Source organism: Temnothorax longispinosus, chromosome 8 (genome assembly GCF_030848805.1).
Source record: "Temnothorax longispinosus isolate EJ_2023e chromosome 8, Tlon_JGU_v1, whole genome shotgun sequence".
NCBI classification, from domain to species: Eukaryota; Metazoa; Arthropoda; class Insecta; order Hymenoptera; family Formicidae; genus Temnothorax; species Temnothorax longispinosus.
Genome location: NC_092365.1, coordinates 19,909,773 through 19,925,394, shown reverse-complemented (window position 1 = coordinate 19,925,394; position 15,622 = coordinate 19,909,773). Strand labels below are relative to the sequence as shown.

Genomic DNA, 15,622 nt, shown 5'->3' with positions numbered 1-15,622 from the left:
TTGTCTTAAATGGTCTCTTGACGAGGAGAGGAGAGATCTCTCTCTTTCTCTCTCGTCGCGTTGGTTGAGCAATTCGTGCGCATAACGCCGACCCCGCCATGCTTGGACAAATGTAACGCGACGTTACACTCCCCCCTCCCTCGCTTTTAGAAAAATCTCTCACTGTCTTTGGCTGCGTTTATCTTGACGCTTTCAGCGCTGAAAGCATCGCTCTATCTTCGTTTGATGTTCGATGTGCAACGAAGATAGAATGATGCTTACAGCGCTGAAAGCGTCAAAACGAACCCAGCCTTTATGTAAGATATAGATACATGTTAAATCAATGATACCGGGCTTGCGCTGCGTTACACCCCGTAACGTGGCGTAAGGTCGGGACCGCGCTCACCCCTGTCCCCTCCCCTAACCCCGTCCTCCGCGGAACGGCGCCGGGCTTTCTCCACCACTTTCCGCTGCTTTTATCCCTTGTTCCCCATCCACCCTCGCCTCCGCCGCTGCCGCCGCCGCCGCCTTAACCACCACCACCACCCATCTTTTTCACGACGTTTTCCCCTCCCTTGCCTCGTTCATCCCCTCCTGCATCGTCCCGCGCAAGACTCCAGGCTCCGCGGAGCGAACAACCGGGGACACCGGGGTGGCTGGAGGAAGCTTCGACGAGCTTCGGTGAAGTCGATGTCGCGCTGGCCGTCGGCCGGCGTTACCGGCGTTGTCGCCGCTGCCGCTGCCGCCGCCACCACCATGGAACATGGAACGCTCCACCTTCGCTTGCCCCCGACGCCCGTCTCCGCGAGGATAGCGGAGGGGGTACGGGGTAGCTCCCTCTCCCTTTCTCGCCCCCGAAATAACGTACTACTGAAATGCCACGAGCTGGGTCGCTGATCGTAGACGAGTAAGGGGTACGTGGCGCGCGTGCGCCAAGCCACCTCCTCTCGGGGGTGGCGACGCCCGGGCCCGGGCGACGGCGGCCAGACACCAGACAGCGGCGCAGCGGCAGACATAGCGGCGCGATACCACGCGACAACACGCCGCGTCGTTCCTCGCGTGATTTTCCGCATCACGCGGCAGCCGCGAGCGGATTCAGGCCTCGGAAAGGCAGTATCGTCACGAAGGAGAGCTTTTTTTCCTCTTCAACCCCTTTCCCGCCGTTTTGCTCTAACTCGTTTCCTCTTCCTCTCCCGCTCACCTGTCCGCCTCCGCTCTCCTACCCTCTCTCATCCTTTCCTATTTTCTCTTTCCGCGTCTCCACTCCACAACGTTACGGAGGCGCGAGGCGGAATCGCGTGATCGGCAGCGTCGCGAGCGACGAGTAAATCCCGTTGTCGCGTCGGGCATAAAAGGGCAGAATTAAGGTGGAAGCACATAAAATTGCAGGAGCCATAAGCAGAAGGCAGAAACCATATGCGCATGCGCTATGGTATTTATAGAGCTCTACAGATACCATAGCGTATGCGCATATGGCTTCTGCCTTCTGCTTATGGCTCCTGCAATTTTATGTGCTTCCACCTTTATGCCGTCCTCGCTACGCGTGGTGATGAGATCATGTGGTCGCGCTCGGCTCCGGAACAGGCAGTGACATTTCGAGCGCACGTTCCGGAACGGTAACGGTACACGCAGCCCGGAAAACGCCGCCGCCGTCGCCACCACCGCTGCCGCCGCCACCGCCACCGCCTACCTCCTTCCGCCCGCCGCCGCCGCCGTTAAAATGATCGAATTGGCGACCGGATTCGCTCTGACACCCGCGGCGCGGACCGTCGCCGTTCGCGAAGTGGCAAACGCAACGGGGATGAAGGCGGGTGGTCTCATCGCTGTGCGTGATCCGATTTCGTGATCTTGTACATTACGTGTACGCGAGCGAGCGAGAAAGAGAGAGCGCGAGAGAGCTAGAGATGAGTGGGATATATGTGGAGATATAGAGAGATAGGAGAGAGTTCTAGAGAGGGAGAGGCCTCGAGAGATATGCTCTTTTTTATCTAGCGCGCTCTAGATATGATCTCCTCTCTCTCTCTTCTCTCTCTCTCTATCTCTCTATCGACTCTCGATTCTCTCTCCGCTCTCTCTCTCTCGCTCTCTATCTCTCTCTCGTCTCGCTGAGCTCTCGCTCTCTCTGCTCTACCCTCTCTCTCTCGTATATATCATTCTATCTCTCATTATATATAATATCTCTTATATCGTTCTCTCTCTTATTCTATCAGAATCTGCTTCACACTATTTCCTACTTTACTCTGTTATTTTTTGCTCTCTCTACTATACTGATTTCGTCAATCTTTTCGTTAGAGATGGTGTACGAGATCGGTACGCAAGAAGGGCGAGAGGCGGTGATCCGAGGACGGTGCGATGACCTATGGACGATGCGCGAGGATCGTTAAATCGACGGGTGCCGAACTGGTTCGTCCCTGGTTCCCCGGCTACGACGATCGATCATCGCCAATCGCGTGAAATTACCCGGCGGGAAAACTCACACCAAACCGCGGAAGACCAACACCGTCGAGAGAACGCGGCGAGGGTGGTAGCGATAAGAAGAAGAGGGAGAGAGGATTTTTTGAGAAATATCGTTGTCTAGAATTGCGTTGAAATAATGTTTCTGCGTATCGACGACAGGCTGCTACGCTTCGGGCTACTGTTTCTGTTGTGCATAGGCTCGAGTCGTCAACAAGAGGAGGACATATTTCACAATGAGTAAGTTGTTCGTCGCGCGCGCAAACCCGTAGCGATTAATAACTCGCCTTCGGCTCGTGCGTCAACTCCGCACGTGAATTTTCATCTTCCAGCACTTGTTGCACAAATAACTAAACCAAAATGAGCGAGATACAAAGGGTAAGGAAATATAATATGTATTTAGCTATATAACTATAATAAATATATTTATTTTCTATAGCAAACCATCAATAGAGGTATTGTAAATGTCGTGCAAAGATTTATAGCGTGAGAGAAAATAATATCTATTTATGAGTTTTTTTTAAATTATTTTTTTAACACAAAAATCTTGTAATCTTTGCTGTTCACGCACCGATTTTTATTGTTTCACATTTAGAAATATCATGAAGTGGAAGCCAACGTCATAAAAAGGGATGGTCTCGTCCTCGTTCGTGAGATGGCCATGGAGGTTAAAAACATGATGGACTTTAAAATGAATGCCGTGATGGTACGCTAGTACATATTCTTTTTTTCGTATTTAACACTTGATCTTAAGTTATTCGTTAGATTAGAGAAATGTGCTCGTTACGTGATGTAAGAATTGGAAAGAAGTGTTATTTCCTTGTGAAATTTATAGGACTGTTTTATTTTTCAATTTAACTTGAAAATGAATGATCGATTCAACCTATAATTTACTGTGCAAATTTAGCATTTATAACTAAGATTCGATAATGTAACCAAGAACATTTGAAATCATTAGTATGAAGGTTACGAGAAAGCGTCCGTCGGTGTCAGTGTGACTTAACCGTTGCTCCGGTCGAATCAAGTTCGGGAGGTCACATGGCGAACGTTGTAGAGAGTAGACGTGTCGAGAAAGTTAGCTAAAGATAGTAATAGGGTGCTATTAATTGAGAGTGATAGAAGAGAGATTAGAGGGTATCCTAGAGGCGTAGATAAACTAAAAAGAAGAAATAATTAAGAAAAGTTTTACTGCCCCCCTTCGGAAGGGGGGTTACTTAGGCGGGAAACAAGCGCGAGGTTATGTTAGTAATAACAAGAATGAATTAATATCGGAAGAAATTAGGAATGATCCTACATGTAGTAACGTAAACATGGTTAAAAGAAGTGATAAGGCAGGCCAGAAAATGATGATGTCAAAGAAAGAAGACAAGATGACTGATAAAAACAAGGGGAAAAAGGACAAGACGGATACGAACGCGGGAAACACGGAGATGCACATGGAAACGGACCAGGAAGTTTCGAGAGATAAGGATGAGATGCAATTAGTAAATAATGTACTAACAAACGGAAGAGAAAGTGAAGAAGGAGAAAACAACGATGGAAGAGAGAGTGACAAAAGAGAAAACAACGGAAATTATGCCTTCGGGGAAATAATATACGTCAACATCAAGGGTAAGCTTGTTAAAAAGGATCGTAATTTAAGAAAAGAAGAAATTGCCAAAGAATTGTCGGGTAAATATTTCGAACCAGGGTTAAAAGGTTATAAAATAGTATGTTGTAAACTTACTAGGGAAAACACGTGCGCGAAGAAAGGACTGAATGAAGTAAAAATTCGAAGCTTGTTGCACAGCATTAGATGCATTCCAGATAACTTAGAAATGGATAGGTTTAATCTAGCTAGACTTAAATTTAAAAATGATGAAGAAGCAAATAGATGTATAGAAAGGTTAAACAAAGAGTACAAAGATAAATTACAAGTATATATAGATAATAGGTCGAGATACTGTAAAGGGGTAATCGCGGATTGGCCGTATAGTATAGAGGAGCTCTGGGAAAATTTAGTTAGAAAAGATAATATTTTACAACTAGAGGTCATGAAAAAAAGGATATATAATAGAGAGATGAAAAAAATAGAGATTAAGGAAACAGATAATATAATAATTACAATAAAGGGAAGCAAACTGCCGGAAAGATTTTCGATATTCGAGGGTTTTGGTAGCTTAAAGGTAAGACCCTATGTAGAACCAGTTAGTCAATATTTCAGATGCTTTAAATATGGTCATTTCAAGAACAACTGCAAATCTAAGGACCTGTGTGGAAGATGCGGCAGCACGGCTCATGGTCCGTGTGATTTTGGATATAAATGCGTAAACTGTAAAGGAAAACATAGGGCAACGGATAGAAAATGCCCTATATATGTTAAGAACAAAGAAATAAAAATAGCAATGGCTAAAAATAATGCAACATATACAGAAGCAATTAAAATAATAAATGGACAAGATGCAAAGGAACAAGAGTATGATAAATATAACAGAAAGGCATGGCCTAAAATAGACGAGAGACTAAGAAATAAGAATCCAGTAAATAGAGAAAACAGTAACTATGAGAACAACGAAAGAAAGACATATGCAAAAGCTGTAGCAAACGCAGGAACAACTAAACCAACAAATAAGGATGAATATTATAGTAGAACAATAAATAAAATTAAGGAGAATGAATACGACAGAAATAGAATAGCAAGAACAAAAGAAACAGAAACAAGTAGACTACCAATCTGGAAAGAGAGAAAGAAAGAAGATTATATAAAGAAAAATAACAATGAGGAACAAAGGAGGGAAGTAGGAGAAGGAAACAATGAAAACAAACTAAACTATCTAAACATAAAAGAGGTACTAGAAGAAGAAGATTGGAAGAGATTTATCAGAGAGCAAATTCAAAGTATAATCCAACAAGAAGTGGAAAAAACAATAGGAATTAGAAGTACATCCACAGAAGACATTACGGAGGAGGTCAATGCAGAAGGTGAAGCTAGTGATAACTACAATTCATCAAAAAGACAAAGAACTTAATAAACAATTATGAATAAGAAAGAAAAACTAGAAATAGTACTGTGGAACGCTAGAGGATATATAGGGAAAAAAGAGGAAGTGGACGAATATATTAAAAACACAGACATAACTATAATTACGGAATCTAAAGAAAGACATGAGGATAAAGTAAAAGACGTCTTTTTCTTGCGGCCTGACGGCTTTCTCGCCCCTCATCTGCCTCTGCCACTCTACGTTCGCATTGCGGGGGGGGGGGCGAGAGAGATGGTGAGCAAAAGTGAAACTGTTGGAGGAAGTAAAGTGCGTCAACGAGTAGGAGGGGTGGGAGGAGGGGGAGTGGGGGGGAGAGAATAGGGAGATAGAGGGGGGGAGTAGTTAAGGAGGGGGGAATGGGGGTTGTGTCTGAGGGTTATGTCGAAAAACGAAAAACCGACCACGAAAAAACCGACCGCGAAAACACACACAAGATGCGTTATTATGCATGTTGTTCATGCGGTACGCATCTCGAAAATATATCAAATAAGATATAGGTACAGAATAAATGACGTGAGATCCGAAAAAAAGAAACTTCCCGCACGATTGATATTATAATTAATCAATAACCGCATTGTTATAATTAAATAATTAAATAATTAAATGATATATATGCAAATCTTTATTTTACGATTATCGATAATGTATCTCGTTATATTTTTCTGTCACTTTCTATCTAAATTATTTTTGATATAACGTAGTTATTTATTATTGCAAAACTGAATAATTGTACTATATCATCAGTTCTGAAATAATTTAAATTTTCAGTATCTCGACAGAATATTTAGAATCTCACGTCATATAACTTGACTTTATCTAGCATAAAGCCAATTTTTCAATTAAAAATAGATGGATAGGCTACAAAAAATTAGGGTAAAATCGATGCTTTGTTAAAATAAATTTTAGTAATAAATAACAATTTTATCACGTTTTCTATCTAATAAATTCTAAATATATCTATATATTGCTTTCTTGCATCGATTTATAAATATTTAATCTTGGTTAAATATATGGAAATGAATAAATGGGTAAGTATAAATAAAACACATCCTAACTCATAATTTTTCCCTATCTACAAATACTTTTTCTTATAACATCTAACTCTAACACAATATTTTACTTATCTCTTTTGTTTAAGAAAAATAATATATATATATAATGTTACAAAAATAATTTTTCAAAGAAATCTAAAAAAATTTTATTTAAAAAATCATTACTTTAATTATTAGAGAATTATTTTACTTTTTGTTTCTCTTGTGTTTCTAAAATATTTATTATTTACTCTAGTTTTAAATAGAATTGATCTATGTAATAAAAATTCAAAAATTTAATTTATGTACTTAAAAACTTTATTCAAAAGTAATTTATATAAAACGCGGCAGTTCGTTAACATAATTTAATGAGTTCTTCGCGAGCTCGGTGCGTGCGAAGTGTGCGAGTATTTCCTCAAGCACAATCGCACAATAAATCAATAACAATCAGCAAATACAACAATATACAAATGATACCAAGATTAAATATTTCCCATAATCAATTTTAGCCCATCCATTTTAAGGCAATGGATCTACGAAATGTAATATTTTCATACTACAAATTATTGTAAATCGGCATGTACCGAGATATATTATTGCTCTATATTTAATTATATATTCGTAGATTCGTTACCTCAATAAAAAAATTATTTATTGACTCACCGATTCGATGCGCAACGGGCGGAGTTATGCAGCCACGTAGCTACGGTGATACTGTAACATACAAACATAAGATTTAAATTAAAAAAGCGCTCAAAATTATTAACATTTGAAAAGTTGATTCTTACGCGTCTCTAATTCGTCTTTCAATAAAATATTTAGCAATACAATTTATCTGTTTATCGAAGATCTTTTCAAGCATAGAATTTTAGATAACTTCTCTTTCTTCTCTCTCTCTCAATTACTTTTAACTTATCGAAATTAAAATTAAACACTTCGAATAAATGGAAACAAATTATCAATTTTATATGTATAGCTAAGAGATGATACTTACCCCAAGGTTGCTCCGCCGGTGCCCGATGTCTCTCTCAGACCTCCTCCTCCTCTCAGGACGTCAGGCTTCCTCCTCTCACCGCACAGGACACTCGCGAGAAACACTCGCGGATAATAAACTACAATCGCGCGCGGACTAATTTCATTAAAAGTCTTTCTCGCGCGATACTGTACGGCACTCCCGTTTAAAAAAAGTCCTTTAGTCCGATTACTTGAACGGCACTCCCGAAGCAAACGCGACGAACCGGCTGCGGTTCGTTTATTCAATTAATTCGGCGGACGAGAGTACGTTAGCTTCCCCGTCTTTGAATTTTTACCTAAGCAGAACAAGAGTTTTGCTTGGGTAAATGCGAAGATACTCCTTCCCGCGTGGATATTTTCTGTAACATAAAAATAATCGAATCGATTATAGTATATTGTGCACCAAGGGGCGAAAGTAGCACACGATGGGCGCAATAAACTGCGCGCTGATTATTTGTCGGACTTGAAACACAGCTATCATTGGAACATTAATACCCTTCCCTCCCCGGAATTAAATCTACACGATTTAATTATTTAAAAAACTGTAAAAAAATTATTATAAAAAATATTAATGTTCCATAGCTGTGTTTCAAGTCCGACAAATAATCGGCGCGCAGTTTATTAAATTGGAATATATGTATATACGTATATACATTTTAATTCGTTACTTCTGTAACTATTAATTCTCTATTTGCGCACCACGTACCGCGCTTGACTCGTATCGTCGTGTATTAATTTTTAGAATATAATTAAAGAATATAATTTTACAAAGAATAATTTCAAAATTTTATGATGTCGGTAATGCCCGTTCTAGACTGGAGGATGAGCCGACTCTCGGCTCATCCGAGTGAGTGGTGTAGACGGGTAAAAATCTATAGTTTACGTATAGTTTATGTCACGTACACTATATAGAAGGCGGATGAACCGAGAGTCGGCTCATCCTCCAGTCTAGAACGGGCATAAGTAGCAATATGATCATTTACGTTTTTAAAATACTGCAACTTCATTTGTTACTATATTCACAAATTAAGTTGTCCGCATACTTATCAAAAAGTAACAAATGAAGTTGCGCAGTATTTAAAAACGTAAGTTTTCATTTTGCTACTTACCGACATCATAAAATTTTGAAAATAAATAAAAAAAAACGAGACATGAGAGCGAAGATTTTCCTTATCAGAATGTATTTTACACACAAAAATAAACTATTTGACAAAATTTCAAGAAAATCGGAGAGCGTTATACTAAACATTTACCATTTTGTTATAGAGATTGATAAATTTGTATTCCATTATTACATCTTAGGACTCAACATGAATGATGAAAAAGAGTCCCTACTTACAGAAGATAAAGATCGTGTAAGTTTTTCTTCATATTTACTACTTATTTTTACTACATATTATTAAATGCTTTTATTTAGGTTAATTTTAATTAACACAGTACTATTATTACAAGAAAAATTTATATATTTGTGGGTGGTAACATGCTCCGAATTGTTTGTGTTTTAGGAACAAGTACGAGAGGAATTAAAACATATGAGTTTTTAGGATTTACAGAAATTAAAAGAGAAATTAGGTACCAAGGAATACAATGAGACAATATTTGGAAAGAAAAGTAAGAAAAAAACTGAGAAAATAGAGTTTAAACGAGAAAATAAGAATAGGCCACGAGAGATTTCTGCTAAAAAGCCAGTTCCAAGATATAAAGAGTTAACTCGAGTAAAAAAATTTGTATCTCGGGATCCTAGATTTGATAGTTTATGTGATACGTTTAATGAGAAGGCCTTCAGACATTCTTATGCATTTATGAACAAGTTACGGGAAAACGACCTCAAAACTTTACAAAAAAAATTGAAAGAAACAACAGATCTAAAAGCTATAAAGAAAATAAAATATCTCATTCAGAGGCTTGAAAATCAGTTAAGGGAGAAAAAAAAGAAAGAGAAAGCAGAAAAGAAGCGGCAAGAAAAGAAAGAGCTACTAGATCTGTTAAACGAGGAGAGAAGCCTATCTTCAAGAAAAGATGTAAGTTTAGCTTATCGTTAACATGATACTGATTGATATTATATTGTTTTATTTTATCTTATTTGTCTTTTGCAGCTGAGAAGAAAGTCTTGGATATGGTTTCACAGTATGAAAAATTGAAAAATATAGGTAAACTAAAGAAGCATATTCAGAGACTGCAAAAAAAGAATAAACATAAAGACAGGACAAAATTGAAAGCAGACAGAACGGAGTGAAACATATATATATATATATATATATATATATATATATATATATATATATATATATATATATATATATATATATATATATATATATGTAGGTCCAGAGGTATGTTCCGGGACTGTTTACGTTTTTTGAAATGTACAGTCCTGGAATATAACGCATATACATATATGTAATCAGATTCAAAAAACTGTCCCGAAAATTGCCGTAGGACATGAATTTTTTCCAGGACAGTCCTGGAAACTGCCAAATGTCCCGGAATATACCGATATCAAAAATAAAAGTCCCGGAACATACTTCCGGACCTACATATATGTACATATATGTGCATATATGTACATTTACACACAAAAAAATGTTTCCATAATTTTTTCTAATATCTATGGAACTATTCATCTTTATTAAGATACAACTCTAGATATAGATATAAATATTTTATTTTTGTTGTCTAAATTCTATTGTCTAGGAAAAAAAACTTTACATTCTTTTAAGTTAAAACATTCAATATATATCTATATATTATTTTTAATATATTAAAATAAGTTCAAATAGCTTCACAATAACTTTAAAACGTTAAAACTTTTACACTTTAAAACGGGTCCTTATATTTTAATTCTATTAATATTATTATTAATAAAATTAAAATAAAGACTCATTTTAAAGTTTTAACGTTATAAAGTTTATTGAACTATACTTATTTTAAATATATTAAAAATAATATATATATTGAATGTTTTAACTTAAAAGAATAAAAAGTTTTATTTTCCTAAACAATAGAATTCAGACAAATAAAATAATAATCCGTTAATTTCTATTTATTGTATTTTTTTCTCTGTGTACCTGTGCGAATGTAGCCTCAAGCACATTAGTACACCAAATTGAATAACGCAAAACGAGTCCAAGATGAAATATTTGTTATAATTCGTTATAGCTCCATTTTAAGATAACGGATCTATGAGATTCTATATTTATTTTTAATACAATTATAATGATGCGGAAATATGCATATCTCATACAATTTTCATGGATCCGTTATCTCATTAATAATCCTTTTTGTCACTCACCAATCGACAGTGGAGTTGTCAGCCACGTATAATCAGCGCCACGATAATTCTGTAATATACAAACATAAAATTCAAATTAAAACGCTCAAAATATAATTAATAATTCAAAAGATAATTCTTACATACATAAAATTTCTTAATGGTTTTTCATTAAATATCTATTAAAATAATTATATTTTTCGAAAAGAATTTGCACAAGAATAAATTTTTATAAAATTTCAGATTTATTTTTTTCTCTAATTATTATTTTTAAATCATCAAAACAAAACGACTAATTTTAGTACAAATAAGCAATAATGCTTACCGTAATGTTACTCCAACGGTGCCTGATACCTTTCCTATAGGCCTCCTCAGTCTTCTCCCGGGTTCTTTCATCTGAACCCTTTTCTTTACTCACACAGCAGAAGAGTTATACACAAAATTGATCTGTAACATACGAAAATATTTAAATAAAAATAATGTCTAAAATAAATATGGATTTCTTATTATAAGAAAAAGATAATACTTATATTTTATATACACATATACAAAAAATATTTATAAATACTTATATAGTATATTGCTTGCTTGCACTAATTTATGAAATATTTGATTTTGGACGAATAGAGGAAAGAGATTAAAAGAAACATGCTTAAAATAAAAATAAAAAAGTAACTTTTGAACGCAAGTTTTATTTGTAATTTCAATAAATTTTTAATAAAAGAATAACATCTTAATATAACAACACTTTTTTTAAATATTAACTTGGATAAAATTTGATAAGAAAAAAATCTAATTCTGATATAATCTAAACTATTATAAATTTTAATTATTTAAAAATTATTTAGAAATAGAAATATCTATTAACAAGTAATATTTTATATTGGTTGATATTAATCATGTCATAAAAATAATTTATTAAAATATTTCAAAAATCTTAAAATATAATCCAAAATATTTTATTTATTAAACAATTAAACATGCAATACACTATATATACAGTATATTACATATTTAGTACATTATCTTAAATCAGTTCCTGTTGCTGAGTAAATATAGTTATAAGTGAATTGACAAGTCTGACAAATCTAGTCGGCGCGCAGTTAAAAGTTGGAAAATATCTAAAATAAAAATATAAATAATAAAACTTTTGCGCATCATTTACCGCGCTTGGTTTTTAGTTAACCCGTTTTCTATGTTCGTGCGGATTTTCATTGGAACCTATACTTTGAATTTTATTTTATTAAATTGTACATATAAAACTATATTTTTCCAATCTTTTTCTCTCTTTTGAGGGTCATTATCAAAGATAGATAATTGTGGAGAGGTAAGAAATAATGTTGTAACATTATTATGCCGAATTTATTATCTATTGTACATGAGACGTTCTCGCGAGGAAAACCGTCCAAGTCAACAAGTAATTAATAAAATAAATAAATTGCTCACCTCGTGGTTGCTTCGACGCCGTTGCTTGACGCCTCCCCGGACTGCCTCCTCCTCTTCCTCCTTCTCCTCCCTCGTCCCTCTGTGGCCATTCCTTCATGGTGCTCATCCAACACTCGCTGAAACACAATATTAACTGTTATACAATTGCTTGATTAACTGTATACGACATTCCCAACGTCAATTCGCACCACTCGAACTTCGACTAGAAAGCGTGTTGCAAAACAGATGAATGGAGCGTACGAGTCAAAGTTGAGAATAAACGCTCGCAAAACGCGATATCTGGAAAATACAAACGTTGCTCTCTCGACTGCTCGCGCGACAGATCTCGATCAAACGCACTTCGCGAAATATTCGTTGTCTCAGCGATGTACCGAGCGTCAGATCTACATCGCGCGAATGTCAAATATTAAGACACGACTGATGACTACGTAGCTCATAGCAATTGCGCTTACCGATTAAACATGCCGCGACGAATAGATCCGTCCTGTATCCGCGACGTTTCGTTCGCGACGAGAGATTCGAGAATGACGCGGGGTGTCGCGGGGCGGGTGACGCCGCTGTGCGCCATCTTTACCGTAATGCCTCGCGATAGATCTCAACCTCAACCGAACGCATCTCGCGAGATACTCATTTTATGCGACGTATGTACCAAGCGTCGAATCTATGTCGCACGATACGAGTGTCAAATGTTAAGACACGACTGAATACGAAACTCATAACGCGCTCGCAATTGCGCTTACCAATTAAACATATCCCGTGATGAATAGATCCGTCCTGTATCCGCGACGTTCCGTGTTCCGTTCGCGACGGCGCGCGAGAAATTCGAGAGCGACGCGGGTGGCAGCGGCGGCGGCGTGGCGGCGGGACGAGTGACGTCGCGCCGCCGCGCCGTGCGTACCGTACTTAATGCCTCGCGATAGATCTCAACCTCTACCGAACGCATCTCGCGAAATACTCATTTTATGCGACGTATGTACCAAGCGTCGAATCTACGTCGCACGATACAAGTGTCAAATGTTAAGACACGATTGAATACGAAACTCACAACGCGCTCGCAATTGCGCTTACCAATTAAACATATCCCGTGATGAATAGATCCGTCCTGTATCCGCGACGTTCCGTTCGCGACGGCGCGCGAGAAATTCGAGAGCGACGCGGGTGGCGGCGGCGGCGGCGGCGGGACGAGTGACGCCGCGCCGCCGCGCCGTGCGCCGTCTTTACCGTACTTAATGCCTCGCGATAGATCTCAACCTCTACCGAACGCATCTCACGAAATACTCATTTTATGCGACGTATGTACCAAGCGTTGAATCTACGTCGCACGATACGAGTGTCAAATGTTAAGACACGACTGAATACGAAACTCATAACGCGCTCGCAATTGCGCTTACCAATTAAACATATCCCGTGATGAATAGATCCGTCCTGTATCCGCGACGTTCCGTTCGCGATGGCGCGCGAGAAATTCGAGAGCGACGCGGGTGGCGGCGACGGCGGCGACGGCGGCGACGGCGGCGGCGACGGGGCGAGTGACGCCGCCGTGCGCCATCTTTACCGTAATGCCTCGCGATAGATATCAACCTTAACCGAACGCATCTCGCGAAATACTCATTTTATGCGACGTATGTAAGGCAAGCGTCGAATCTACGTCGCACGTACGAGTGTCAAATGTTAAGACACGACTGAATACGAAACTCATAACGCGCTCGCAATTGCGCTTACCAATTAAACATATCCCGTGATGAATAGATCCGTCCTGTATCCGTGACGTTCCGCTCGCGACGGCGAGAGGCGAGAGATTCGAGACTTTCGAGAGTGATTTCCGAGCGCGCCAAGTTCACAGTGACGTCACGCGTGACGCGACACGACGCGAGTCAAATTGGCGCCTGATTACGACTCGATTAACTGTACGAAAATTCAAAATGATAATTTATAATTCCCATTACCATCATCTCTTATTCCTTATATCACTTCAATTTCTTTAAATAATTAAGTCGCTCTGAAAAATTGTTTCAAGACTGTTAAAGTTTTGTATACCTTGTAATAAAAGATTTTGCTATTTAATATAAGTAAGTCACAGTCTTTTATGCTTTAGTTTATAATACATTTTTATTTTACTGATTTAATTTATAAATCTAATTTAAAATGAGACACGGCAAATGATAAATAAAAAATGGATATATGATTAGTGATTTTATTTATTTCTAAATTTAATTTATACATGCACACACACACATATTACAAATGTTACATGTATACAGATATGTATACAATATTGAAAATAATATAATGGAACATTTAACTACTAATAATATTTATTAGAAAATACGAGTCGTTAAACCTCGATAGCTATTGTAGTAATTCGTTTTAATAACATTAGAATAAAGAAAATTAGATAATTTATACACACATTTACTAGAAAATGCTATTTATCGTTTCTCTTTAAAGTAATTCTTAGGATGATATGGTGTGTTAAATGTTACTTTGTGCAAGTCTCTGGTAGATCCAGGAGAACACAAACGAAGTTGGACCTCTACTGGCTAATAAATTTGAGGATGTGAATGGATCGGTCAGAAAAGGCAGACTAACTTTCTTGAAAATGCTTATAGTCATTCATTTATTTTTGTATATCTCGACTGCGGGCAGTGTTTGTATATTATAATAATGATTAGCTTGAAGCAAGGACAAGACCGATCTAAACTAAAAAAAGCCAATCGTGACCGACAGGCTTCTTAAGCGAGTTTCCACAATTCCGAATTGACGAAAAGTTACGATCGATACACCAAGATGTCAATGCAATAAGAGCGTTAAAGCGAATGATTTAAATTTATAAGAGAATACGAAACACCTTGGAATACAATGTCTCTCAATATTTACAATAAACAATATTAATCATCAAAGATGTCATATCAATTAATTACAAAGAGATTATGTAAAGTTACAACGAAAGCTAATATAAATTATATAATTTAAATTGTACATAATATGCGAATAATATTAATTGTCAAGTAGTAAAATGGACAGTCTTGATAATGGCCTGACATGTAATCCTGACATCCTTTAGACGTGTAGTCAAAGTTGCAAAACTTACAAATCCGTTTGATCCCGGATGAATGTTCTTAGTCGATCTAATATCCATCAATGAAGTGGAGGAAGGCCAGATTGTTTACCCATGGTCAGTATTAGCTGCTCATCAGGTTACAATTGTTTGTCTTTATTCATAGTCCATTTATGCCGCTGCTGTAACTGATGATTCAAATATTCAAGATTCTAGCGGATGCAGAAATGCTAACGAAGCTGCTCCACTTTTTGCCAATGTAAAAGACGATTCTAATCAACGTCATGAATGATTATTTGATGAAACCTTTTTATACATTTTATATTTATTTATAAGTACAATATTTGGT

At 37.6% G+C, this 15,622-nt stretch overlaps 1 protein-coding gene, 1 long non-coding RNA gene and 1 pseudogene across 3 annotated transcripts; 2 read left to right on the top strand and 1 right to left on the bottom strand.

The window, feature by feature from the left end:
• The first annotated feature begins 2,485 nt into the window (after nucleotides 1–2,485).
• On the top strand, nucleotides 2,486–5,537 carry LOC139817481 (uncharacterized). Of its 2 annotated transcripts, none has more exons than XM_071785613.1 (2): nucleotides 2,486–2,673; nucleotides 3,029–5,537. In XM_071785613.1, the coding sequence occupies exon 2, from the start codon at nucleotides 3,744–3,746 to the stop codon at nucleotides 5,439–5,441; it is 1,698 nt and encodes a 565-aa protein (XP_071641714.1). In that variant the 5' UTR covers nucleotides 2,486–2,673; nucleotides 3,029–3,743; the 3' UTR covers nucleotides 5,442–5,537. The 2 variants fall into 2 exon arrangements, with proteins under 2 accessions (XP_071641714.1, XP_071641713.1); XM_071785612.1 differs by having other exon boundaries at nucleotides 2,486–2,811.
• A 1,533-nt stretch (nucleotides 5,538–7,070) lies between these two features.
• On the bottom strand, nucleotides 7,071–8,331 carry LOC139817855 (uncharacterized). The gene is made up of 2 exons (XR_011733314.1): nucleotides 7,479–8,331; nucleotides 7,071–7,198 (listed from the first exon to the last, which is right to left on the bottom strand). It is a non-coding gene; the product is annotated as an uncharacterized lncRNA (long non-coding RNA).
• Nucleotides 8,332–8,505: 174 nt separating this feature from the next.
• LOC139817854 (ribosomal RNA processing protein 36 homolog) lies at nucleotides 8,506–11,246 on the top strand (annotated as a pseudogene).
• Nucleotides 11,247–15,622: the final 4,376 nt, after the last annotated feature.

Excerpts from the sequence above, each read along its gene's own strand:
- LOC139817481 (XM_071785613.1), top strand. The coding sequence starts at position 3,744 with ATGGTTAAAAGAAGTGATAAGGCAGGCCAGAAAATGATGATGTCAAAG.